The 25,875-nt window shown below is 50.4% G+C and overlaps 1 protein-coding gene across 1 annotated transcript in view; it reads left to right on the top strand.

The window, feature by feature from the left end:
* Positions 1-962: 962 nt before the first annotated feature.
* Positions 963-25,875, top strand: part of PKP1 (plakophilin 1) — a 46,446-nt gene continuing 21,533 nt past the window's right edge. The window contains exons 1-3 of the mRNA XM_005492451.2: positions 963-1,164; positions 9,111-9,211; positions 21,209-21,630. Of these exons, the coding sequence (XP_005492508.1) occupies positions 963-1,164; positions 9,111-9,211; positions 21,209-21,630 (725 nt within the window). The remainder of the gene's footprint in view (positions 1,165-9,110; positions 9,212-21,208; positions 21,631-25,875) is intronic.

Raw genomic sequence — 25,875 nt, forward strand, 5'->3', positions numbered from 1 at the left:
AGCCTCCTGTGGCTTGGCAGGAGCTTTGTCAGCACTTGCTGTGACCTGAAACTGGTCACACCAGCAGCGAGGTGCTCGCTTCTCTGCAAACGAGTTGCTGCAGTGTGGCTTGGCAGAGGGAGAACTCTCTGCTGCCATTCATAGCCTGGCGTGTCATTTCTTGCACAGCCATTTTATCTCCCCTTCTTGCTAAATTTCCTCTTTTTGTCCCTGCTACTCCAAGTTGTGTGCAAAAATTGCCCCAACCATGCCCTGTCTTCCACACAGGCCTGTCTCTCAGACAAGGGGACACCCTCTGGGGGGATGTCCCTGGCTCTCCAGGGGACTGTCAGGGCCCTCCCTGACCCCTGGGGCCGGTGTTTTGCAGGAATCCTGCACTCCTGGGCTTGCAGGGGTGCATTTGCAGCCTGTGCTTGCAGAGTTGGGCTCTGAACGGGTGCTGTGGGCAGCGTTGCTCCTGCAGGCAGGGCCATCTCTTGGGGCTGATGCAGTGGGGCTGAGGGAAACACTGGAGCCCAAGAGGAGCCGTGTGGGAGATGCTCCAGCCCCGGGGAGTACCGTTTCCCACCCAGACCCACAGAGCCTCAGCCCGACCCCTCTCAGTGCCCGTGCCCAGCCCTGGAGCCCCCCGCCCTGGCACCGGCACGGCCGCGGCCCCGGGGCTGGGCAGGGGCTGGGGCTGGGGCAGGCCCGGGGCCGGGCAGGCCCTCAGCGGCCCGGGGGTGCCGGGGCTGGCGGGAGGCGTGGGTGTGTGCGGGCAGGGCTGTATATCCAGTCTGGCAGAGGGTGTGACTGCTCACACGCCGGGGAGCCGAGCTGCGAGCAGCAGCCCTGAGACACCCTGGGCCAGGGGACGTATGGCAAGGAGGGCTTCGGGGGACTAAGCCCAGCAGAGCCGGTGTTCGGTGGCCCCGTGTTGTCCGTGCGAGCCGAGTGCAGCCCCGCGCCCGCGGCCTCCAGCCATGCTCCACTCCCCGCTGAAAACGGCGCTGGCCTACGAGTGCTTCCAGGACCAGGCCAGCTCCACGCTGGCCCTGCCCTCGGACCACAAGTTGAAAACCAAGGGCACGGGCAAGCAGCGCGTCCAGGAGCAGGTGATGATGACGGTCAAGAGGCAGAAGCAAAAGTCGTCGGTATCGTCAAGCGTGGGCCACTCAAACCGAGGTAAAGTCCCGCAGCGAGGGAGCCTCCGGGGCAGGGCTGGTGCTCGGGCTGCCTTGGTGGGGTTTGTGGAGGGGGCACAGATTGCTTTGCGTCTCTCCTGGCTCACCTCAGGCAGGTGGTGCCAAGATCTCCTGCACTGGTTGGAAGGGTTTAGGACAAGATACAGAGTTGGAAGCGTCAACTCCTTCCTGGCTGGAGCTGATCCCTGGCTGCTCTGCTCCACATCCCTGAGGCACTTGGACGTTTCAGTGTGTACTATAACTAATTTTTCCCTGGCTCTAAAGCTGGAGTAGCTGTCTGGTTTTGCAAATCCCTCCTCTGCAAGTGCCCCCACGGCTGGAATTCCCCACCACCCCCTCCTGTGGACGGCCAAGCTGACAGTGCTCCTCCTCCTTGGCCCTGCCGTGGGCTGGGGCTGGGGCTCTGCTGCTCCTGAGCGTGGGGCAGGTGCAGAGCAGGAGGCTGTGCCCACACACGGGACACAAACCTCAGCTCGGGATTCACCTCTGGAACTCCCAACACATCTCCCAGTTACAGGCTGAGAAGTGTGGGGTCTCTGGGACCCTGATGGGAGTGGTAGGAAGGAGATGAGTTGGGAGAAGTGTCCCTGGTGTTGGTTGGTGGGGGTGTTTCACAGCCCCCCTCACTTTGGCTGTGTTGGGGTCCGGGTGGCCGCTCCACCTCTGTGCACTGGGTGTGTGCCACAGAAACAATCAGCTGGGTCCTGCAGCCAGGTGTCCCACTGGAACCCCTCCTCTTTGGATCAAGGCTTGGCAAATGGTTCTCTCTGCCATTCTTGTGTCTGGAGAAAGCTGATCTGGAGCTAAAGCCCAGCATTCCCCAGCTGGAAGCTGCAAACCCAGAGGGCTGTGACAACTTCTGTGCAAAACCTTCTGGCTCTTGGAGGTGCTTTTAAGAGCAGCCACAGAGCTCTGGCCTGACTGGGTCCACCAGGGAGTGGAAATCCCAAGGCTTTGGGAGCCATTGGGGTGCTGGAGCTGGGACTGAGCATTCAGCTGAGTCTGGAGTGAGCAGCATGGAGGGGGTCCTGGGTGAGCTGGGCCAGGCTCTGATACCTCCCTCAGGAGCTGTGCCTTGTCCAGCAGCTCTGCCAGGCTGCATTGTGAGGCTGAGTCCTGTGCTGGTGAGCTGCCATGGTCCAGAGACATGTTTGGGGCTGGATTAGCAAGAGAAGCTGGGTGGCTGCAGGCTGCTGGAGGGAGTGTGGAGGTGGTGCTTCCTCAGGAGCTATCCCTGCTCTGGGAGCCGCAGTTGCTGGAACAGAGGGGATGGAGCATCTCCAGGGCAAGGGCAGTTGGGCTGTGCCAGAAACAAATCCCTGCTTCCTCTGTTTTTGTCAACACAGATTCCAACAGGTGAGGGGGGGCTGCGGCAAGGAGAGCTTTCCTCTGCCACCATAGTGGAAGATGGGAATCTCCTCCCACCTCCAGAGGGTTTATTGCTTAAGGTGTTACAGTGACAGACCTGACAAAATAAAATTCATGGCAGGATGAGCTGAGGGGCCCTGGATGGAGAGGGAAGTGGGCAGAGGGATCCACAGGCAGGAGGGAAGTGAGGCAGAGGGGGATTATCCAGCTTGGAGAGGAGCCCAGGTGAAACCTCTGGGAAAGGGAAAAAAAAAATAGCACATTCCCAAATTGCCAGTTTCTGCTCAACAAGCTAAACCCCTCCTCCAGACACTTTGGGGAATGTCTGGGAATGGGAATTGCGTGGAGATGTGCAGCTTTGGTTTCTGTGTCCTGGGGAAGCTGAGTCACATCCCACTCCCAGGAGCTGCCTCCAAGTCCAGAGCCCAGCCCCCCCCTCCCCTTGTTCCCACCAGGGGTGGTTGGCCAGCAAAGGTGCTGGGGGCTGATTCATCCTATGCATTCCTGGATGGAATCCCAGAAGGGTGAGAAGTTGCTGTTTGTTCCCAGGGCTGTCTCCTGGTTGGTGTTGGAGTGGGTCAGGCTCAGCTTTCAGGTGTTGGGTTTTACTGCTCTTGTCCAAAGATCAGGTGGGCAGCCCTGATGAGAAAAATTAGTTTTTCCTCCAGAGAGGCTGTGTGGGTCTGTTAAGCATGGATTCTGCCTGTCCAAACCCTCATCCAGTTTCAACTCCCTGCATCCCCCGGGATTTCCCAGAGATGCTCCTCAGAGGCAACACAAGCTGGGGATTCCCAAAGCCCCCCACAAGTGCCTGAGTCCTTTGTTCCCTCTGCTCCCAGACAGTCCCAGAGCAGGGCTGGGCAGCTCTTGGGCCAGGTCCAGGTTTGTTGCTGTGTTTGGAGCTGTGGTTTGAGCTGGAGCTGGAGCAGGTCCCAGAGCTTCCCCCACCTACAGGAGCCGTGTCCTGGTGTGTGTCGGATGGGGAATATGGACATGGAGCCCTCAAACACACAGCAGGGCAGGGGTGTTGTATCCTTTAGGGGGGAGGACACCCTCCCTCACTATGCCAGGGATTGATGGAACCATAAATGAGTTGGTGATTTGGAGTCCAGCTGGTCAAGGTCTTGTGGCCGCTTTGGAGATCTGGTGTCCCCCAGGGCAAGGTGGCCAGTGTGGGCTCAAACTGGTGTGCACTGGGGTGGGACAGTGGGCAGAAAACTGCTGCAGCAGAACACTCCTGAGCCCAGTGGGTGCTGGCTCAGCACAGCAGCTGCTCCCAAGGGAGGCTTTGGAGTCTGGGATGTGTGGTGTCTGTGGGGTTTCTCCTCCTTAGGGGTTGGGTCTGTGGGCTCTGCTCTAGGGCTTATCTGTCCTTCTCCCCATGGCAATACCAAACTAGATGGCTCCCTCTGAATTTGTGAGTAATGCACATTTCCAGGGAAAATTAATTTCAGTAGCGTGGCAGAGGGAAAGGCCAGGCCAAGCTGAACCAGCTCCTTGTAGCCATCAGCTCTGTTGTACAAAGTCCTCTGGCTAAAGGAAGGTTCTGCCAGTGGTTTGTCACTGAGGAGACACATCCAAGGAGTGTCAGATCCAACAGTCCTGTGGCTGAGCTGGGATTGAGAAGTTTCTGTGCTGGCTATGGCTAAGAGGAGAGTAATTCCACCAAGGTCTGATGGGACCCCATCTGGCTTTGGTGGGGATCAGGACTCTGATGTGAAGGGAAGATGAGATTTGGGGGATGCAAAGTCTTCTGAAGACTTCTGTAACCTCCCCCAGCGTGAGATGATTCAGTGAAAGGTTCCACTCTTCCACAAAACTTAGATTATTGGGATACAAAAAATCCCCATTAGTTTATAGGGCAGAAGGCAGAACTGGAGTTTTGTCATTCCTGCAGGAATCTCCATGTCTGGGATTTCACTGACACTTCTCTCCTAGAAGACACCCAGGCTTTGCTTTGTGCCTCCCACAGGCCTCTGCTCTCCCTGTGTTTTTCCTATGTTTAATCATCCTTATTGTTTAAAGCTGTGCATAGTTTATGATTTAACTTGCCTAGCCTGCACTGCCAGTGACTGGTTCTTGTCTTTCCTTTCCCTGCCACAGATTAATATTTATTAACAGAATCCTTTTCCACAATCTCCACGTTGGCTCTGTGTGTCCAGCTGGCTTTGGGAAAATGGCACTTGGAGCACAGCTCTCCTCCTGCCAGCAGTGCCAGAGCTGCCTTTGAGGAAAGGAAATAACTCATCAAGAACAGCTACACTGGGTTCCATGCTCTCAGTTTGCTCTGCAATAATGAATAACAGAGATGGAGAAGGGGGTTAGGGCAGTGGGAGCAGTGTAGGGGGGCTCACAGAGATGCACCGCAAGGTTTTGCACTTCTTATCTGCTGTAATTGAATTTTACCCTCATGAATTGCCCCACTGACGATAAAAGAGATTTTAAAATGTCTAAGTTTTAAAGGAGATGTCATAGGGGAATGATAATTTGGGGAGGGGGAAATCTCAGCAGCCTTCAAGGTTGTTTTCTGCCCCACATGGTCACTGAGAGGCTGCACCACATCTGTGTGGTTCTGCCGCATCTTTCCAACTCTGTCCCAGCTGTTGAGAGTCCTCTGTCATGAGGAGAAGCTGAGGGAAGTGAGAAAGTGGCTCAGCCTGGAGAAAAGGAGGCTTCTGGCTCTGCACAGCTCCTGACAGGAGGGGACAGCCTGGAGGGGTCAGACTCTGCTCCCAGGGAACAGGGACAGCAGGAGAGGGAGTGGCCTCAGGCTGGGCCAGGGGATGTCCAGGTTGTATTTGGGGGAAAATTTTTTCATGGAAAGGGTGGTCAGGCCCTGGCACAACTGCCCAGGGCATTGGTGGGGTCACCATCCCTGAGAGTGTTCAAAAGATGTGTGGATGTGGCACTTTGGACATGGGTTAGTGGTGAGCATGGCAGTGCTGGGGGAATGTTGGACTCTGACCTTAGAGGACTTTTCCAAGCTCAGTGGTTCTGTGATTCCCTGGTTCTGTGTTACTGACTCTGTGTTTGCTCAAGTGCACATGGGCCCTTCAGGACCTAAACAGCAGCTGGGACACAGACCTGTGGGCACAGCCAGAAAAAAGCACGAAGGGGGCACCTCCTACTGAGAGCATTTCCACCTGGCCCAAATGGTCTTTTGTGATTGCCTGGGTTTATCCCAAATTCCAAGGACCTGTGACCAGGTTGTGTGGGCTTTATTCTTGAGGTGTTTGAAAAGAGGGATCTCCTTCCTGTTCCTGAGGGCTGGGGATACCGGTTGTCAAGCTCTCTGTCAAGATGAACCAAGCAGAGAAGTGTCCAAACCTGCACAAAGATCAGGTTTTCTTCAGCCACCTCCACCAGAAAATCCCCAGGTTTTTCCTGGTCTCAATACTGAGCTCTCCAAGCAATAAATCCCAGTTGAGTGGTGGGAGGAGAAACATCTTCTCCAACCAGCAGGTTGACTTCAAAATGCCTTGAATGTTTGAGGTTCTGTATAATTCTGTGTTTATAAGCTCTTATGTACAAGTTCTGGGAGGTGAAGGCAACCCTTCCCTGCTGGAGAACATAAACTTGAACCAGCTGCCTGATCTCCTGAATTTGACCATGGAGCAGTGAATTTATGAAGAAAGTTACAGATGTGCCTAAACTGGCTTATTTTGGGTATCTCCTTGCTCTAACCCCAAAGTCTGGAGTGCATGGTAGGAACAGATCCTGAAAGGAAAAGTGTGGTGCCCAGGCAGGACTGGTCAGAGAGACCTGTGAGTCAGGCACAGAACCCCTTTTTACAGCTGCTCGCTCAGGAAAATGTCCAGCTGCTCTCACCTGCAGTTACAGAATGTTTACAGAGAACAAGAGGCAGATTTGAAGAAGGAATTCCCAGGAATTTATCATGGAATGGCTTTACCTTCGTGTTCAGAATTATGGTTATCAGATAACTCTGTGTCCTGGGGAATCACCTGGCCCAAACTCACCACTTCCAGCACTGCCTTGCTGCTGCTGAGGCCCAACATTGATGTCCTGATGTGGAATTGAAAGGAAATCCCAGGGTGGAGAAGGAGCACAAGGTGAAGGGCGTGACTGAATCTCCCATTGAATTTCCCTGGCCACTTCTCTGTCTTATCAGCAAGTGCTGTGCAGCTTTTTGTGCAAGAGGCACTTGGGGCTGGGGAGATCTGGGTGAAGAGCAGTGCCCACCAAATCTCCAGACTATGGAAAAGGAGCTCCTGTGGTTTCCTGCACAGGGGCAGGGCTGGGAGCCGAGCTGGCTGTTGCCTGTTCTCCATCCAGGGATGTTCTCCAGGTGCAGTCCTGCTGACAATAGAAAGCAAATCTCATTATTTACACCACATCCACAGGAATCATCTTCCTGAGAAAATGCAAGAATTTTTAGCCACAAACTAAATCACCATAACAGGTTCTGGGTGCCTCAGGCAGGGCAATAAATAAAGTTTATTCCAAGGATCAGTGGCTGGAGGAGACCTGAGTGGCTCCGGGGCCTTTGTGGTCGAGCTTATCCAGTTTATCTCAGAGATGAGTCTTATCAAACAATCACAGAGATTAGGATATTTCTGACATTACCCACCAGTTTAGGTGCATAAGTTAGGACAGGTAAGTCCTGATTTTGTACTTTGTTAGACATTCAGAGCTTCCCCTGGAAGTTAATTGGAGTGTAGGGTTTGCACTTCCTCATAACGGGACCTGAGATGCCACAATTATTGAGCACTTCTGAAAATGAAGCTGAAATCACCCTAAACTCTTTTGGACCATCCAGAGGGGGTTAAGGGAATTCCATTGTGGAAAGAGAATGATTCACTTCATTTGTCTTGTAGTGATGAATGTGTTATTGAGTAAAAAATACTTTTAGGAGGGATCCAAAGGTTGCAGTGCCGGAGACTGCTGGGAGAGCTCTTGGACAGGCTGGGGTTGGTAAATCCAAATTCTGGTTAAAGCACTGAGAAACAGAAGAAACGGCTGATGGTTTCCTCCTGATCCAAGATATTTGCATCTTTAAAAAACAAATCTGGGATCCAGTCTCAATTATTCCTCTAGCATCCCAAAAATAATGATGGAGCTCTATACATTTTCAGGAAAAGAAAGTATAGACACACAAAGTCATCTTTTAGAGACAAGACTGGAATTCAAAGAGTGCCATGAGGTTTTGAAGTGTTTGATTGTTTTAGATCCCCAGGTGTTAAATAGACTGGATCATCCTGGTCCTGGTCTGAAAGGAAGTGACTTTTTTGGGATGCTGTGGTCAAACCAACTCTCAGTCCATCACCACCCTTTAGAATTTTCTAAAGGGTGGTGATGGACTGAGAGTAGGTGATCTGAGGGGTGGATGTATTGGAAATTTGGTGGGGGGAGGAGAAATGTTTTTTGGAAGCTTTTCATTCTGAGTTCTGTGTGTGTTTCTCTTTACATATAGTTTTAGGTTAATAAAGTTTTTCTTCTTTATTCCTAAATTGGAGCCTGCTTTGCTCTATTCCTGGTCACATCTCACAGCAGACACCAGGGTGCATATATTTTCATGGGGGCGCTGGCATTACACCAGCGTCAAATCATTACAATCCTTTATCCATGGTGTTTGTTAGTGACCATTGATTGATTTTAGCAAGCCTTGCTCAGGCTGCTCATGCTGATGGGATTGGTAGGATTCAGACATGCAGTGAACTGGTGAAAGGGGCAGGGGTAGGTTTTGCCTTCAGAGAGAGAAATTCTGTTTACTGCAAGTCTTCTATGGCCAGACATTCTGGGACATGTGGCACAAAATATCATCAGGTTCTTCTCATACTATAACTAGGAGGCAGCAAGTTGATCAGAGGAAAGGAACTACTTGCCTGTGAGCAAAGGCTGAGAGAACTGGGATTGTTCAGCCCTAGAGAAGAGAAGCTTTGGGGTGACCTAATTGTGCCTTTCCAGTACCTGAAGGAACTGACAGAAAACAAGGAGAGATATTATTTACAAGGGCCTGGAGGGACAGGACAAGGGGAAATGGCATCCCGCTGTCAGAGGGGAGAGTTAGATGGGATATTGGAAAATAATTCCTCGCTGTGAGGGTGGTGAGGCTCTGGCCCAGGGTGCCCAGAGCAGCTGCGGCTGTCCCATCCATGGGAGTGCCCAAGGCCGGGTTGGATGGAGCTTGGAGCAACCTAAGATAGTGGAAGGTGTCCCTGCCATGGCAAGGGTGGAACTGGATGAGCTTTGAGGTCCAACCCAAACCATTCTGGGATTCTGTGATTCCATTATGTCAGACACTGTCCCCAACTCTGACCTTTTCTGCTCCTTTGCTTTAGGTTTTATGGCACTTGGTCATTTGTGCTGCAAACCTTGGGGAGCCCTGGGAGCTCTGTGGTGTGAGGGCTGCAGTTCCCAGCAGTGACAAGGGCTCCCCTTAGTGCCTGTATTCCCTGTGTTCCTGTTGAGATTTATAACTGTCACTTTTCCATAACTGATCTTGCTGTTATAAAAGCTTTGTGCTCTGAAAGGGACCTGCTGGGAATCCTTTCTCCTGGGAATGCTTTCTCATGCTGACCATGCCTTTTCCATTTGCAGGTTCCATGTATGATGGTTTAGCTGATGGCTATGGCTACGGGACATCCCGGGGCAGCTACTACACCAAAACCCAGACAGGGAACAGCAACTGGGGATACCCGGTAAGACCCTCCTTGATCTGGGATTGTGGCATGGTCTGAGGTCTCCGGGACAGGAAGAGGATCTCACAGTCACATAGGGAGGTCACAGTGCTTCAGAAACTCACCTGATAGGGATCCTGGCTCTCCTAGAAATGGCTTCAGTGCAGTGGAGGAGGAGGATTGAGGGCCCCAAACTACTTTTTGTGGGGATTTTAGAGTGAACAAGATTTAGTTTGCATCTGTGTGTTGGTATCCAATGGCACAAGAGTTTGGAAGCTGCCTGAGGGATCAGGGTTGGGTTTAGACTATCACAGCTCAGTTCAAGCCTGGAGCACATCCAGGAGTTCCCATCTTTGTTCCTGTGCACCAAAACATGGCTGTGAATGACATGAATGTGGCTGGAGAATGTGGAGCAGGGGATTTGCATTAGAACTGCTGTGCTGCTGTTCCCAGCCTCGGTGCTACTGAAGATCCTTCAGAGATACTCTCTGTGCTTGCAAAAAAGTGGGTCCAGTTCTTCCACAGTGATTTCCAAAAAAATTATTGTAGATTTCCAGAAAAAGCACAGGTGAGATGGTAGCTGTTTTTTTTGCAGTGTGAGTCTGGACATCCCACAGAGCTCCTGGTCCTTGGGGACAGAACCCTGGTACACAGGGAATCGCTCCCAAGCATTCCACAGTCCACTGGGACAACTTGTGCTCATGTTGCCCCTCCATTTCAGGCCTGTGTTCTGCTGTTCCCTGCTTTTCATAAGCTCTAAAGCAGAAAGGAGCAATTCACAGATCTGGGATTTGAATAGGAGAAAAGCAAAGGACTCCTTTCAACAACCCTGGGACTGTAAAGCAGCTCCATGTCAGCCATGAAAGGTTTGAACCAGGAAAGGTTTTGGTGGCTCCAAACACACAGACAGGGCTGCAGCTTTTCCTGGTGGTTGCCAGATCCTCTGCTTGTTCAGAGCACCAGCATTCCTCAGCTTCAGAAGGATTTACCTGGGTCTTTCCTAATGGCCTTGTAACATGATGGCTTTGAGGCAGTGGTGTCACTTGCTGAGTTTGCATCATTGGGTGTTCAGTAGGAAAACTAGGAGCACTGGAGTGTCTTTGAAATGTTTCTTTCCAGCCTGTCTGTTGGCCCATTTCAGTGTCCCTTCCTGTGCTGGTTAAATCCCAGCCAGAGGGGCTCCTGTCCCCAGATGGGAAAAGTTTGTTCAGAGGAGGCATCAAGTGGATTGGGGGGATGGAGAATTCTGCTGTGAGGAAATACTGGGAGAGTTGGAATTGTTCCCCTTGGAGAAGAGAAGCTTTGGGGTGACCCTACTGTGGCCTTGCAGTACCTGAAGGAGTTACAGGAAAGATAAAGAGAGATTATTTCAAGGGATGGAGTGACAGAAGAAGGAGGAATGGCTTCAAACTGCCAGAGGGCAGAGTTAGATGGGGTTTTCTTCCCTGAGAGGGATGGAAGAAATTCTTCCCTGTGAGAGAGGTGAGGCCTGGGCACAAGTTGCCCAGAGCAGCTGTGGCTGCCCCATGCCTGGAAATGTCCAAGGTCAGGTTGGACAGGGCTTGGAGCAACCCGGGACAGTGGAAGGTGTCCCTGCCCATGGCAGGGTGGAATGAGATGGGCTTTGAGTGTCCTTCCAACCCAAACCATTCTGGCATTCTGGGACTCTGTAATGGGTCAGAACACAGGTCCATCCATCCAGGTGTCCTTTCTCTATCCCTAAGACAGTGGTGGAGCCCTGCAGAGGGTCCAGCCATGGTAACCAGGCAGGGTTTTTGTGGCCACTAGAAAAGTGCAACTGAGGCAGTTCCCGAGGTAGAGTTGGAGCATCTGAGCTTCAAGACTCAAACAATTGGGATGTTTTGTTTTGATGATATGTTGCTGTTTGCCTATTGTGATTCCTGAATGGAGTTTGCTGTGCTTTGTCCAAGCAAAATTGCTCTGTTTCAGCCATTCTAAGGGTTTGTAGATGGGTTTTTTGTTAAAGATGGAGGAAGCCAAGGCCTGGCTCTGCTCATGCTGGTAAGGTGCTGCTGCAGCTGCTGCTGCTGGTGTGAGGGTTATTGTTTCCTGTTGTTAGTTCCTGATCTTGTTCCCAATCATTATGGCAGCTGGACAGATGCTGGGTAGGTGGGCATGCCACTGCCTGCTGGGGGTTTCAGTCAGCAGTGTTGGTGTTCTGGGGAGCAGCTGGAAGGTGGTGATGAAGGTGATAAAGTTCAGGACCTCCATTAGACACAACAGTTCAGTCCCTTCAGGCTCACCAGGGATTTAGGCAGCTCTGTCTGTTCTCTGAGAGACTCCTCTGCACTTACTGAGGAGGGAAGGTGTTTCTCCAAATTTAAGTGTCATGCAAGTCTTTAATTCTAGATATTTTTGATAAAAGTCTTCAGGATCTGTGTTGCTTCAGCAAAAAGGACTGGGACCTGTGAAGGATTCACAGCAAACTTTGTCTTACCTGAGTCTATCTGAGAATCAGCCATTTAGTCCTGACAAGTTGTCTGACTCCTCCCCTGGCCAACAAAGGCAGAGGTAGGGGCAGTGATTCATCTGCTCCACCTGGGAGATCTGTCAGGTCAGGATGAATCAGCCCCCCTGGATCCCTATCTCTGCCACAGGAGCTGGATGGAGCAGGGAGCTGAGTGCACAGGGAGATGACTGCAAGCAGTCCCAGGAGGCACTGGCACTTTGGAACACATAACCTCAAACCTAAATGTGCTTAAAGAGCTCAACAGACACCAGACTCCCCAACCACACTGAGCAGCCTCCTCCATTCTGCTTTTCCCAGACAGTATTAAAGGTTCCACACATCCGCCACCAGCCTCCAGCTTGGGATAACTTCAGCTTTTGTCTACAGACCTGTTTGAAGTCTGTGCAGGTTCTGGGCTTCCTAAAAAATGTTTCCTGTTTGTAATTCCTGGGTTTAAGATGTGAAACAAAAGATAAAGCAGATCTATTTTTGAAGGCAAAACTGCTGGACTTATTTCCAGCTGGAGCTGGTGCTGTGAATGTGTCTGAAAAGTGACAAAATCCTTTGAGGTGCACAGGCAAGCTCAGATACTCCAGAGAAGTGACCCAGTGTAATATTCAGGGGAATAGCTGCCTCCCAGTCCCCCTGGAGGTAAAAAGGTGCAGTGAGAAATCCATTTCCAGGGTGTTGCTCTGCAGCACCTGCACCTGAGACACTGCAGTGCCCTGATCTAAGGCACTGCCTCAGATGGTGACACTAAAGGTGTCCTCTCCCACCCACAGCTCTTAAAAACTGCTATCCCCGACTTCCTCCTTTTGTCTTGTGTTGTGTCTTCCTGGAAGTGTCAAACTTTTCACTTCTGTGTTTTCTTCCCAATCTTGTGAGACTGATGTTGAAATATTAGAGTAAGAGAAATGATGGATCTGGATTCTGGATCAGTTTGGAACAGCCTGCCCAGGGCAGTAGTGGAGTCCCCAGCCCCAGTAGTGTTCAATAACTTGTGGATGTGGCTCTTGAGGACATGGCTTAGGGTGAATGTGGCAGTGTTGGGTTGATGATTGGACTTTTTGATCTTAGAGGGCTTTTCTAATTTGATGATTCCATAATTCCTTGTTTTTAACACTTTGGATTAAACTCTCCAATTCACCCATTATTACAAATGACATTTTTTTCTGTTAATTCCCCTTGTGGGCTGCCTTGTTTGCAGCATCGCTGTCCCCAGTGAGCTCCTTCTCACTGCCAGGGCAAGGAGCACTGAGCCAGTGGGACCTCTCCAGGAGGCACTTGGAGGGCAGTGGGTTTGCAGCATTTCCTCACCTCATGTGTCAGGGGCTGGCACAGCTTCCAAGGATGGGAATTCCTTTGGGAATCCCTTTGCTCAGATCCACACTGGGATGCAGTAATGGGAGGATCCGTGCCTGCCAACCCCTCTGTGTCAGGGTGATACCTCAACCCAGGTGCTGTGGAGCCTTAGAAATATTTGTCACCCTACTGCCACTGTGAGCAGTTCCCAAAGCCCTCCAGCCTCAGGAGCTGTGTCCTGGTGTGAGCAACACCTCAGGTCCCACAGTGGTGACCACGATTTACACAGACAAACCCAGGGGAGGGTTAAGGAAGCTGAACTGAGCACCTAGAGCAGTGCAGTCATGGCAGAAGCCTCGGCATGAGCCACACCCTTGTCTCTGACAGCTCAGTTCACCCCAGAAATGGAGTCTCTCCAGCAGTGTTGCAAAGCCACAGCCAAATGGGTCCATGGGTTGCAGGGACCTTGGTGCTCACCCCAACTGCAGGTACAGCTTTGGAGAGGCACAACCAAATCCTAAACACATGGAGGGCAGCATGTGGGGTTCCACCAGAAAAGACCTCTGAGGCTCAGCTCCCACCCAGCTCTTGCCTGGGTCTGCTGGGTTGGCAGGTCCATTGCTGACAGGGAGTTTGGGCATTCCCAGGTCCCACAGCATGACCAGGATGAGGCAGGCCCAGCACAAGGTACAGAGCCTCCCTGGCTCTCCATGCTGCTGCTTCCACAAGAAGGAAATGCCCCACATGATGTGGATGTGTCCAGTGCGTCCCCCCAGCACTGCCCCCAGCGAGGGCAAACAAACCCTGGAGGTGCTGGGGAGGGAATCTCAGATGTGTCCTGTCTCCAGCAGATCCTTATCCCCACAGACCTGAACTGGGGCTTTCACAGAATCACAGGATCACTGAGGCTGGACAAGACCTCTGAGATCATCCAGTCCAACCTTTCACCCATCACCATGAGTGCAGGGTCCAGTCATTTCTTGAACACCTCCAGGGACAGTGACCACACCGCTGCCCTGGGCTGACCACTCCAATGTTTAAAAACCATTTCCATGGAGAAATTCCAGTTCTTCCTGATGTCCCACCTGAAACTCCCCTGACACAACTTGATGCCCTTTACTCTTGTCCTGTCCCTGTTCCCGGGAGCAGAGCCCAACCCTCCCCAGGCTGTCCCCTCCTGTCAGGAGTTGTGCAGAGCCAGAAGGGCCCCCTGAGCCTCCTTTTCTCCAGGCTGAGCTCCTTCCCAGCTCCCCCAGCCACTCCTGGTGCTCCAGTCCCTTCCACAGCTCCCTTCCCTTACCTGGACAAGCTCCAGCCCCTCAGTTTCTCTCTTCCAGGGGAGGCCCAGGTGTTACTTTAACAATGGTTCTGGGAGCAGCCATGCTCCCAGACCAAGGAATATTTGGCTGGTCTGGTGGTACTGGATTAAAGCAATTATCTGTAGTAATTACATCCGTTATGGCACTAGTGAGAAACACACACCAGTGATCCCTCTGCACCAGAGACTGTAGGAATATTTATAACCAAAACTCCTCTGTGGGACGAAGTGCCAGAGCTTTCTCTCTGAAGAGCATTACCTGAACAAGAAGTGGTCACTTCTGTCCCTGCCTGCCTTTGCCTCTTTGGACAAAACCTCTCATTGTCAGTGGGAGCTTTGTTCCATAAGGATTTCGGATGAAAATTTGTTGTCTGTTGTGACAATGCATCCAAGCTTAAAAGAACCCCAAAAGAGAGTGGTTTGGATAACCTTGCCAGAGAAAACAAAGACTTAGAGTCACTGCACATCATTGCTTGGTCAGAGCTGGGTGTCCCTGGGAGGTTTGCATGAGGCTTTAGGCTTTGGAGCAGCAAGTTGGACACTGCCTTCCTTGGCCAGAACAAACAGAACCAGCAAGACGTAAATCTCAGCTCAAGGAGAAAAAAGAGATGAAAAATCATAGGGAAAGGCAGCTCCTGGGAGAGGTGGGAAGGAGCATTTCAGAAATAGATAAACAATGTATTTGCTGGTTTTGCAATTTTTCTCCCTGCCATGGAGGGAGCAGCACTCAGAGGGTTTCGCAAGGAGCGTGAGGAGCTCTCCCCACCCAGCACTCAGGGTGGGACCTGCTCAGGTTGCATCTCCTGTGCTTTGCCCTCCAGCCTGGGAGAAACCTGCTCCTGACGTGTTTATACGGAGCCCTCACTTCTCTGTCTGCAGCTCTAGAAACAAACAAATTGCAAGGGAAAAAAATCCAGGCAGGTAATGAACTGATGGCGTCCTCAGATGCGGAATCAGAACCACCCAGTTCTCTGGGAGGGCTCTGACGTGGGAAGGCAGAGCTGGATCCGGGTGCCATTCCTGGGCTGGTGCACCTTGCTCTGTGCTTCTGCTTCTCTGGAAACTAGGGGGAGGACAGAGATTTCTCCTACCAAGCAAAAGGGTTTGTGGAAGAAAAAAAAACCAGAAAAGGACTCATGGCTGATTGCTGGGGAAGTGCCATTTTGACTTTCTCTCTAGAACCACTTTTATTCCAGCTGAAATAAGAGGTTAAAGATGTTTATTTACCTGTTTCATGATGGGTATTCCAGTTGTTGTTCCAAGAACATACTGCAGGCTGAGAACTGGAGATCCACAAATGCTCATTACTCTGAAGGCAGGTCTGTGCTGCTGCCAGGGAGGGAAGCACTTCCTGGGCCTGCCAGGAGCAGCAGAGCCACCAGTGCTCATCTCCAGTGCCTTTCCTCCCTCCCTGCTTTCCCTGTCTGACTGTGAATGAACTCCCAAGGCCTGGCCTCATGCAGACACACTCATTTCACAGTGGGAGGAGAAGTTCATGCTAAAATTCAGAATGTCAGGTGGCCTGGCTGCACCTGAGCATCCTCCTGCATCCTAAAGCCTAAAGACAGAGACTGCCAGGGCCTGATGGAATGGCTGGAATCAGAATCACAGGATCACAGGGTCACAGAAGGGTTTTGGGTTGGAAGGGGCCCTCAAGATCATCTCATTCCCCCCCTGTCATAGGCAGAGACACCTTCCAGTATCCCAGGTTGCTCCAAGCCCTATCCAACCTGGCCTTGGGCACTTCCAGGGATGGGACAACCACAGCTTCTCTGGGCAGCCTGTGCCACCTGTGCCAGAACCTCCCCACCTTCACAGGGAAGAATTTCTCCCCAAAATCCCATCTAATGCTGCTCTCTGGAAGTTTGAAGCCTTTCTCCTTCTCTTGTCACTCCAGTTACTGATGAAACATCCCTGTCTATGTTCCTGTAGCCCCTTCAGATCCTGGAAGGTGCTGTGAGGTCTCCACACAACCTTCTTTTCTCCATGCTGAACATTCCCAGCTGTCCCAGCCTGTCTGCAATGGGGAATTGCTCCTGTCCCCTTATCGGCTTGATGGGGTTCTCTGGACTTGTTCCAGCAGTTCCATGTCCTCATGATGGGAGCACCAAAACTGTGCAGAGTATTCCAGGTGGGCTGTCACAAGAGCAGAGTAGATGGGAGAGTCCTCTCCCTCCCTGCAGCCCACGCTGGGGGATGAGCCTGGGACATGGATGACTTTTCTGGGCTGCTCCTTGGCAATCCAAGGAGTTGTGTGATGGAAGGGGACACCGTCCAAGCTGTCCCGACTTCTCAGCTCCTGTGGGGAGAAGCCTCGGTGACAGCCTGAACCCTTCAAAATGCTGCCCAAATCCTCCTGTGCAGAGGGAATCACTGCCTTCTGTCTCCACCCCACTGTGAGGGGCTTCCTGGTGTTTCCCAGCATTTCCCCACACTCCTGAAGGGCAGAGGGGTGGATGGCACACCATGCACACACCTGTGGGCAGTGGGCAGATGCAATTCACAGCACTGGGAAATCTGGGCACTGATGAGGTCTGAAGGCCAGAGATTGATTCTTTCCTTTCACTGCTGCTCTTCTGCACAGGGAGAGCTCCCTGCACCCAGAGTGGCACCAGCAGAAGTTGGGAGCTGTTGTCTGGTGGCTCTTAAAACCACAGACTGTGTGACACCCTCGGAGATGTCATCTCTGCCGACACAGAGTGCTTCCCTTCTTCCTCGCTGGGTGTCCTGTCTCACTGATGGCTGCAGGAATTCCATTCCCTTGGCCACATTTGCTCCAGTCCCTGACTTAGCTGGGTCAGGATTCATCACAGGGATTTAGGTTTTAGTGTGGGGAAGCTTTGCCAGGACCAGGAAGGGATCAGGTCAGCCCCGGTCCTGCAGGGATTCACAGGCTCAAGGTCTGAGGTCCATTGGAGCTGGCAGGAGAATCCTCATTGATCTGGAGCCGTTGGTTCAGGCTCCTGCTGCAAAAAGGAATTCTGAGATACCAATTAGGTCTGTGCCACTTGAAAGAGATTAAAATGGGCTCAGCCAAGCATCTGGTAGAATCAGCAATAAAAGTCCTGGACTGCCTTTGGTAATGAGCTTCACATCACACGGGAACGATTTTCCCATGAGTTTGCAAAAGGTTCCCCCGCCCTGCTGGGACCTGCTCGGACTTGCAGCCAGGGCTCCTGTGTTGCAGAGAGGTGTCTTTGCAAACAGCTTCACCCGTCTCGGGGCTGCCAAGGAGGAGGACAGCGCTATGGCCACTCTAAAACCCAGCAGGAAATCGAGAACCCGTGATTGTGTCTCAGTAAACACAGACTCCCCCCTCCCCTCAGTGAGTGCACTGCAGAGCAAATCCAGCTTTAGATAAACAACGAGTTCCTCTTCCAGGCTTCCTGAGTCGGTTTCACCAGATGCCCAGGGGCTCCACGGCTCTGCCAAGCTTCTGACAGCCCTGCAGAATAATCCCAGCTTAAACTGACTCATAAAGAAAACCAGCAGGGCTCACATCTGACAAGCTGCTCTCTGTCCTGTGGCTGCTGCCAGCGGCTCCACTGAGCAAAAAGTCCACCCTGCACCTTCCCACTGCAGCCCTGTGCATCCCTCACTGTCCCCAGGGTTTCTGAACCCAGGAAAAGAAATTGAAATGAGGATGACATCACCTCAGAAGGAAATATATGGTAGATCATGACTTCATGGAAGGTCACTTCACTGTTGCTGTGTGTGCTGCATCCCAAGCAGTGGGATCAGAGAGCCAGTCTATGTGGTGATCCTGGATTTATCCTGGGCAGCAGAGGTAGAGAGAGAGAGCCCCCAAGACTCATCACATTGTACTGTGATGTGCCTCACCCTGGCTCTTCTTTCCACCTACAACCTGTCCTTCCCAACCCCTCTGCAGGAGGCTCCAAACCTGCCCCTGCCCCACTCAGCACCAGGTTTGTTCTATGTCCTCTGGAGAAGGCACAGAGAGAAGCTGCTCCCCTTTTGTCCCCTTGCAGCACTTCACCTGTTTAGATGTACATCTGAAAATATGAAAACTACTCAAATAATAATGATTTGGGCATCAACAGAGCTGGACTAAAGGGCTTAGTCCCACCCAAGTGGTGCCAGGGAAGGGTTTCAGCCATTACCTCTGCAGCTCTCTGGGACACAGCTAAGAGGATTCCCTGCATTCCTGAAGATCAGTTTGTTAATGGAAATATTTAGCTTAATTAATTAACATAATGACAATTCTGCAGAGTGTTGGAGGCAGGAATGATGCTGAGTGTGCTGGGGCTGGGATGGAGTTAGGGCAGAGCTGAGGGACTCCAGGGTGAGCCAGCAGAGGATTCCCATTTCTCCATCACAGAGTGTTTCTAGGTTAGGAAATATGGAAATTTTTTTTTTCAGTGACATGAATTATTACACCAGACACAGGCTTTTCACAATTCCAAGGAAATTATTAGGAGCCAGTGTTGACTTTTCTCTCCCAGCCAAAGGGACCCTTGAGTGGCCTTTGCAGGAAGCAGCACCCAAAGTGACGCTGCTTAGAGTTGGATGAGAAAAAACCACTTTGTTCCAACAAGAGACCATGGAGGAGCTTTCCCAGGATAATCAAAGGGGCATGGAGAAGGCAATTTTATTCCTTAGTTCTTTTTATCCCTGTTTGCTGTATATCTTGGAGATCTCCTTGCCAGACTGCTGAGGGAATGCAGAGCACACACTCAGCATCGAGGGGCAAACAGTCCTAAAACAATTTCTTTTCCTTTCTAGAGTACACACCTGAATGAGTTGTCTCTCATTTGGGCATAACCCTGCAGGCTCCCACAAGCCAGAACTGACATCCCAAAGGTTTAACATGGCAGAAGATTGAATTCAATCCTGGTGTGGCAAACTTGATGCAAATCTGGAGGACTTCTGATGAAGGCATTTTGAACTGACAGCAGGGCATCTAAAGCCATCTTTTTGTTTTGCTAATTGTAGATGGTTTATTTTACCATCTTTTATCCTTTCTTTTTTTATTTCCTGTCTTAGTCATCTCAGTTTTTATTGCATATTGCCTATTGTTCCCAGAGCATCCCATTATCTGAGCAGATACTACACGCCTTGTAACTCATAAGCTGATATTCATTGTCTCCACTTGTTTCTTGGCTCAAGAAACAAGATTCAAGAATCCCTTCTTACTCATTTTTCACTCCCTTTGCTCCCTTTCTAATAGATGGCATGGAGAAGAAAGGAGCATAAGGAAATTAAAAATAAGTGCAGGGACTGCTGGAAGGCTCCATGATGGTGAGATATGCAGTGAGGTCCCGTAGTTACAGGGTGGGTTAGACCCTGTGTGTTGGGAATAAAGCACTTTCTCTATTGCCAGCTTTCAGCTTTCAGTTCTAATTAAAGCTCCTGGATGCCACATCCTGATCCCTCAGTGTCCCTGGTACCCAGGTGGGGTTTGGCTCCTTTGTAAGGGCTGCAGGTTGGGTAACCTCTCTCAGGGGTCTCTGTGGTCCTGGCCAACCCTGAGATGTGTCAGAGTCTCTTTTCCCAGCCCGGAAACCAAAGAAGGAGTCAGGATTCTTCTGTTCTGGTTTTCAAGGTTGTTTATTTTCTGTTTTCTGTAACATTCTTTCCCTGGCCTACTGAGGTCTGTTCAGCAGGTCAGTCAGTGGCACGCTGCCTGCCTTCAGGGTGGTGTTGTGTTTCTATACTAAAAACTACCTGTACTTTATTTACAATTATTTTCCAATACCTATCACCTATGTTAGACAGTGTGTTCCTACTCTAATCCAATCCAAAAGTGCCACCATCACCCAGAAGATGGAGGCTAGGAAGAAGGAGAAAGAAGGACAGGGCACACCCAAATTCCTCCATCTTGGGACCCCAAGCCCCATTCTAAAAACCCCCAAATTTTACTTTTCACCCTGTGACAAACTGACTATCATTCTACTTAAACTTTCGTGGCTTGTAATTCCTCATACAAGGTTGGTAATTTTTTCCATGGGTCAAAATCAAAGGCACAGGGGTCTTGGGCTCTGTGCCAAGGTCTCTGAGCCCCCTGGCTGGGGCTCGAGCCCTCCAGGGCAGCCAGAGGGATGTCCTGGATTCCAGCAAACCTCCCATCAATTTTGGGCATGAAAACACTTGGGAGGCCCAGGAAAGCAGTAACAGGCAGCCAGGCGGGCCTGGCCGTGCCCAGCTCAGCCCTAATGCCGTGTTTGTGTTTGGCAGCTGTGAAAAACGCCAATCACTTGCTTATAAAATTTTAAAAGTTTAATAGTAATATAATGGTTATAGAATAATAGTAATATAATTAGAGTAATAACAATTTGGACAAATTGAATTAGGACAATATGAGACAATAAATACAAAGAGTTACGGATGTCCGGGTACCTTTTTCTGGGCAGCACGAGCCTGAAAAAGGACCCCCGTTAACAGAGGATTAACCCTTAAAAGCAACAGCCTGTTGCATATTCATACACTTCAGACATGATGCATAAATTCTGTTCAAATACAGGATTCTGGCTGGTCATCATCAGCTTCTTCCTCTGAATCCTAACAGTGCTTTCAAGGCGGGAAGAAGTTCATTTCTTCTGATAAGAGGGCAATGAATCCTTTTTCTCTGAAAGATTCAGGTGTCCTGTGGCTGCTATCTCACTGCAAGTCCTTTCTTTAAAAAAAGAATCCTACATAACATAGTTTCTATTTTAACATTTTTTATAACCTAAAACTATATTTAACACAGTACTTAAGAGCATTAATACAGCATTACTTTCTAACAGGACACATATAATATATGCATGTATCCATGTGCTCAGATGAACTGCGCCACAGTCTAAGGAGCACTGACCAAACAAGCAGTGAAGATACTATATAGCATTTTAAAGAAGGAATTTTGCAAAACTGTATCTTTGATTCATCTTAAAATCATAATATCATAAAATCCATGCATTTCTCACACTAGCTCTACAACGGGACGCTGAAGCGGGACGTGGAGAACCGGCGCTACAGCTCCTACAGCCAGATGGAGGGCTGGGCCAGCCGGGCGCACAGCAAGGCGCTGTGCAGCCCCCGGGCCGGCAGCGATTACTGCTTCGTGCAGAACATCAAGAGCAGCCGCAGCGAGCCCGACCTCTACTGCGAGCCGCCCCGCGGCACCCTGCGCAAGGCGCACGGCGGCGGCCGCGCCGAGCACAAGGCCACCCTCAACCGCCAGAGCATCTACAGCAGCTGCAGCACCCAGCAGGGAACCAGCAGGACAAGCAAAAAGGTGCCAGCGCGGGCCCTCTCCTGCCCCTCGAGCAACAAGCCCGACGTGGTCTATGCCCAGCCCGTGATGAGCTGCAAGCAGGATGGGGTCTATGGACAGGCCCAGTCCAGCTCCAAGTAAGTGCTCTTGTTAAAAATAAGAAGCTTGACTAGGCCAATATATCCAAGTAAGTGCTCTTGTAATGAATAAGAAGCTTGACTAGGCCAATATACCCAAATAAGTGCTCTTGTTATAAATAAGAAGCTTGACTAGGCCAATATATCCAAGTAAATGCTCTTGTTATGAATAAGAAGCTTGACTAGGCCAATATTCAAGCAGCAATCAATTTATTAATTAATATGGTAAAGTATGAGCAATACAGCGCTGGGTACAGTGGGGGAAGTTTTCCCTCCAGCTGCACACCAATAGTTGAGGGTTACAGGTATTTATAGGGGTACTCATAAAGTTTCTCAGCAGTTTCCATTTCCAATTTTTACTCATCAGCAGTTTCTATTCCCAATTTTTACGTCACAATTCTATACACTATTGTGATTTAGTTTTTCTCAGGATGTATCCCAAAAGGAGTATCCCCAGATGGTGGTGGTCTGGTTTCTGAAAGAAGAATCCCATCTGGAGAGGTCCAGCTCCCCAAATGTGGGTCCACCTTTTAATTACAAAGACTATAAATCTCATAACAGTGATGTCCAGCTTCCCTTGGTCAAAACCATAAATCCTTGAGGTGATGTTCATCTTCCTTTCTCAAGCTGTTTTTCTCTGTTTTGTTAAGGTGTGAGATAAGCATATTTCCTTTACATATATTTCAAAGCTATAATTTCAAGGATACAAGCAATATTCTAAAACTATACTTCAAAAATTTATTATTGCAGAACTCTTTAAGGCTTAACTACAAGCAAATGCAACATCCTTAACGCTTTAATTCCAATGCTCCTAAATCAACTAAGGTTAATTGCAAACAAAAGATAGGTTCAAAGGCCTTCTTCCATGCTTTACTTTCCTCAGTTATTATTAGAATTCTCAACTGTCCCACTGTCGGTTTCCACACATATCTCAATCACAAATACACACATTGCCTGTATGTACCTGACACCAAACACAGCTTGGTATTTCACACTCTGACCCTGAGGGAGCCTGGGCAGTGCTGGGAGCTCTGCCCACCAGAGCCGGGCACCTGAGCTGCTGCAGAGCCCTCAGCAGCACATCCTGCAGCTAAGTGGGTCAGATGAGTCACTCTTCAGGGCTTTATTGCATTTCCTGGGCTGTGGAGGGGAACTGATAGGACTGGCTCAGTGCAGATATCTCTGCTGTAGCTCTGTGATATTGGGCAACACAATCCCTCAGTGTCTGTGGTGACATTAACCCACAATGATATGAGGATGGGGAGGTGAGGAGCAGAAGGCCTGGTGTGCAGTCATGGTGTCTGTCCTGGCTGTCCTGCTGCTTCAGCCTGGCAGAAAACTTAGCAAAAATAAAACCTGTCTTGAAAGGAGTCAGTTCCAGAGGGTCTGACTCAGAGCAGAGCTGAGAGCCTGCTAAGCAGTGATGTTTCCCTCTCTTCTCTCCACCCAGCCTCTGCTCCATTTGCCCAAAAGGTCTGATTTTTGGTTCCAGAAAAAAACTGAGTCATAAATTGAAATAAATATCCTAATTGGAATAATCTGACTAACCAGGAAAGAGGAGCCAATGGAAGCTGTTCAATTCTTTCCTGTCCAGAGCATCCAGTCCCATTTGGGATAGGAAATATATAAGGGTGGAGGATAGTCCATCATGTTTGAGCATCAGATCCCTTCTTGCAGATGTTGCCTACAAGCATAGGGTGTGTAAATCCCAGCAGTGAGCTCAGACCCTCCCCAGGCTGTACCTGTGAATGCAGCAGAGTTCCCACTGGCAATCACCTGGTTTGGGTGGTGACTGAGCACTGCCCCAATGCCCTGTGCTACCTCCAGCTCTGGAGCACCAACCATGTTCTGTTGCCCTCTTGGGAGAGACTTGGTCTGCACAAACCACAGTCTTGGAAGCCTTGGAAGACCATGGTTTGCATGTTCTGAACTGCAAAACATTGCAGTGAAAGCTGGAGAAGGAGGGGCTGCAGCTTCCGCAAGAGTTCCCAGGGTTACTGCACTTCCTGTGCTGCATCACCATCACACAGGACTTGCTCTGCACCAGCCCAGAATCTCTCACAACTCCCTGACACGGGAAATTTTGTCACACAAACAGTAAAAGTTCCTGCACTCATTCCTGGTGGTCCCTGGTCCCAAGGAGGAATTTCTCACTGCAGGATGTGTGTGAGACTGTTTATCAGGGCTCATAGACTTTGTCAGAACTTCCAGCAAAGGTCTGAAACTGTTGAGTTGTTGCCCCGAGGAATGATGGAGATACTGAGAAAATCCCCTTCCCTTTCAGCAGCATAAGCCACACTGTGCCCTTTTCCACATCTGAATGTCCCAGGTTACTCTGGCTGAGCCTCCCTCCTTTGGGACTGAGTAGGAGGGTATGTCCCAGAGCATGGATGCCAAGAATCATCACTGCCCCATTAGAATGTTATCATGAGCCCATGGCTCCCATGTGCCCAGTTCTCCATGTTTGACACATGCCAAATTAGCCCTGGCCAGCCCAGAGCACTGGTAGCCTTGTTTTACTGCTGTCAGCAGCTCTGTAAATCCTCTGGAACAGGATGCAGAGATGTTACACAAACTGGAAGTGATCTGTTCTAGGGAATTTCTCACTGAGGAGCAGAAGAGTGTAGTGGGAAGGATGGCAGAGTGCCTGAACTCAGGGCTGCAGCTGCCTTCTCCTAGGGAGGACTCAGCTTTGGAGCAAAACCCCTGGCAGGCTCTGGCCAAAGCCACAGTCAGGGCTTGCTCATGGCTTTGGAGACATCACTTGGGGAATGATGGCATTTTCTGGGAGGAGAGCTGCTGTTTTGAGAGGGATCCTCTCCAGCTCTGGTTGCCCTTGGTTAGGGAGTGGCTCCATTTACACACTCCTGGCTTGGGGCACGGCTCATCTGGCAGAACTGGTTCTGCTGTGGAAACCTCAGGCTCCAAGTTGGGCTTCAAGCTGTGGGCTCAGCTGGGCTGTGTCCCCTGGGTGAATCTGATATGGCTGTGGCACAGCCCCTGCTCTGCCTGAAGCTCTGCAGAGCTGGGCTGGTGCAGTGGGCACTGGTACAGGAGTTGTGTTCAGAGGGGAGGAGGTTGTCCTTAAAGCTTTGGAGACATACAAAGTTGTCCTTTTTGGAAAAATGACTCTTTTGGATGACTCTTAGCCCTCACAAGTGTCTTGCCGGGTACTGTTGGCCTTGCTCTCAGAGTGCTCTTGTTGGGGAGGGGCTTCTGAGGTGGGTCAGGAATATGTCAGGGCTCTCCTTGCTATGTAGGGCTGTTGTGTCTGGAGGATTCTCCACCTAGAGATTTCAATCTTCCCTTGGCTCCCCTGATGTTGAGTAAGGAGAGCTTTGCTTGCAGGTACCCCATTATTAACCTCCCCATGCAGGGACAGGGGTCAGCTGGGTCATAGCTGCTGCCAGTTCCCAGTCTGGGGCTCTGTCCTTCCATTCTGGTCATTTTCCAGGTGCAGTTTGTGCCTCTATGACATGGAAAATTCTGTGTTCAGTTTTTGTGCTGCAGATCTCCTGGTTTGGGATCTGTTGGATATCTTGTCTGCAGGTTTGCCAATAACCTGCAAGAGGCAGGGAAGACCTGGATGCTTTTCATGCTTTCTGAGGGGATCCATGGGGTGATTTCCATTGCTGTGAGAGGGATTGCAGTGGGACCTGTGCTCCACTGGGTCTGTCTGTGATACAAAACTCTGTAATGCCCATGGACTGGCTCCAGAGTGGTGCTTCTCAGTCATCCTCTGCTGTGGATCTGGTCTCCCTGGGTGGTGTGAGAGGAAAAATGGGTCACTGAGTGTTCTCAGGTGGCAACAATGGTGTGCAGGTATCAAAATTCTGAGTGTACAGTAACTGTCAAACTGTCTGTGCTCAGCAGTCCCTCTGCATTTGGTGACAAAGTTATTTAATTTCCACAACTGGTCTTGATTGTGTGATTGCTGCCATTTATTGAACTGTATAAGAGAGGGAAGAGGAGATAACTGATAACAGCTGATCACTGATATCCCTCAGAGTCCTCCCTCTTACAGCAGCAGCTCTGACCACAGCCCCTGTCTTCCAGCTGCCTGCTGAGCAGTGCAACACTGAACTGTTTGTCAGGAAAAGCCATTCTATGATTCCCTTATAAACTAAATCATGACACAGGGGTTGACTCACCCCATGCTGTTGGTCCTGGTGATGAAATCTGAGTTCTGCAAAGTTTGGAGGTTGATCAGGAGGTTGAACACTATTTAAAACTCCTCATGTAGTT

The sequence above is a fragment of the Zonotrichia albicollis genome, chromosome 28 (assembly GCF_047830755.1).
Source record: "Zonotrichia albicollis isolate bZonAlb1 chromosome 28, bZonAlb1.hap1, whole genome shotgun sequence".
Taxonomy (NCBI): domain Eukaryota; kingdom Metazoa; phylum Chordata; class Aves; order Passeriformes; family Passerellidae; genus Zonotrichia; species Zonotrichia albicollis.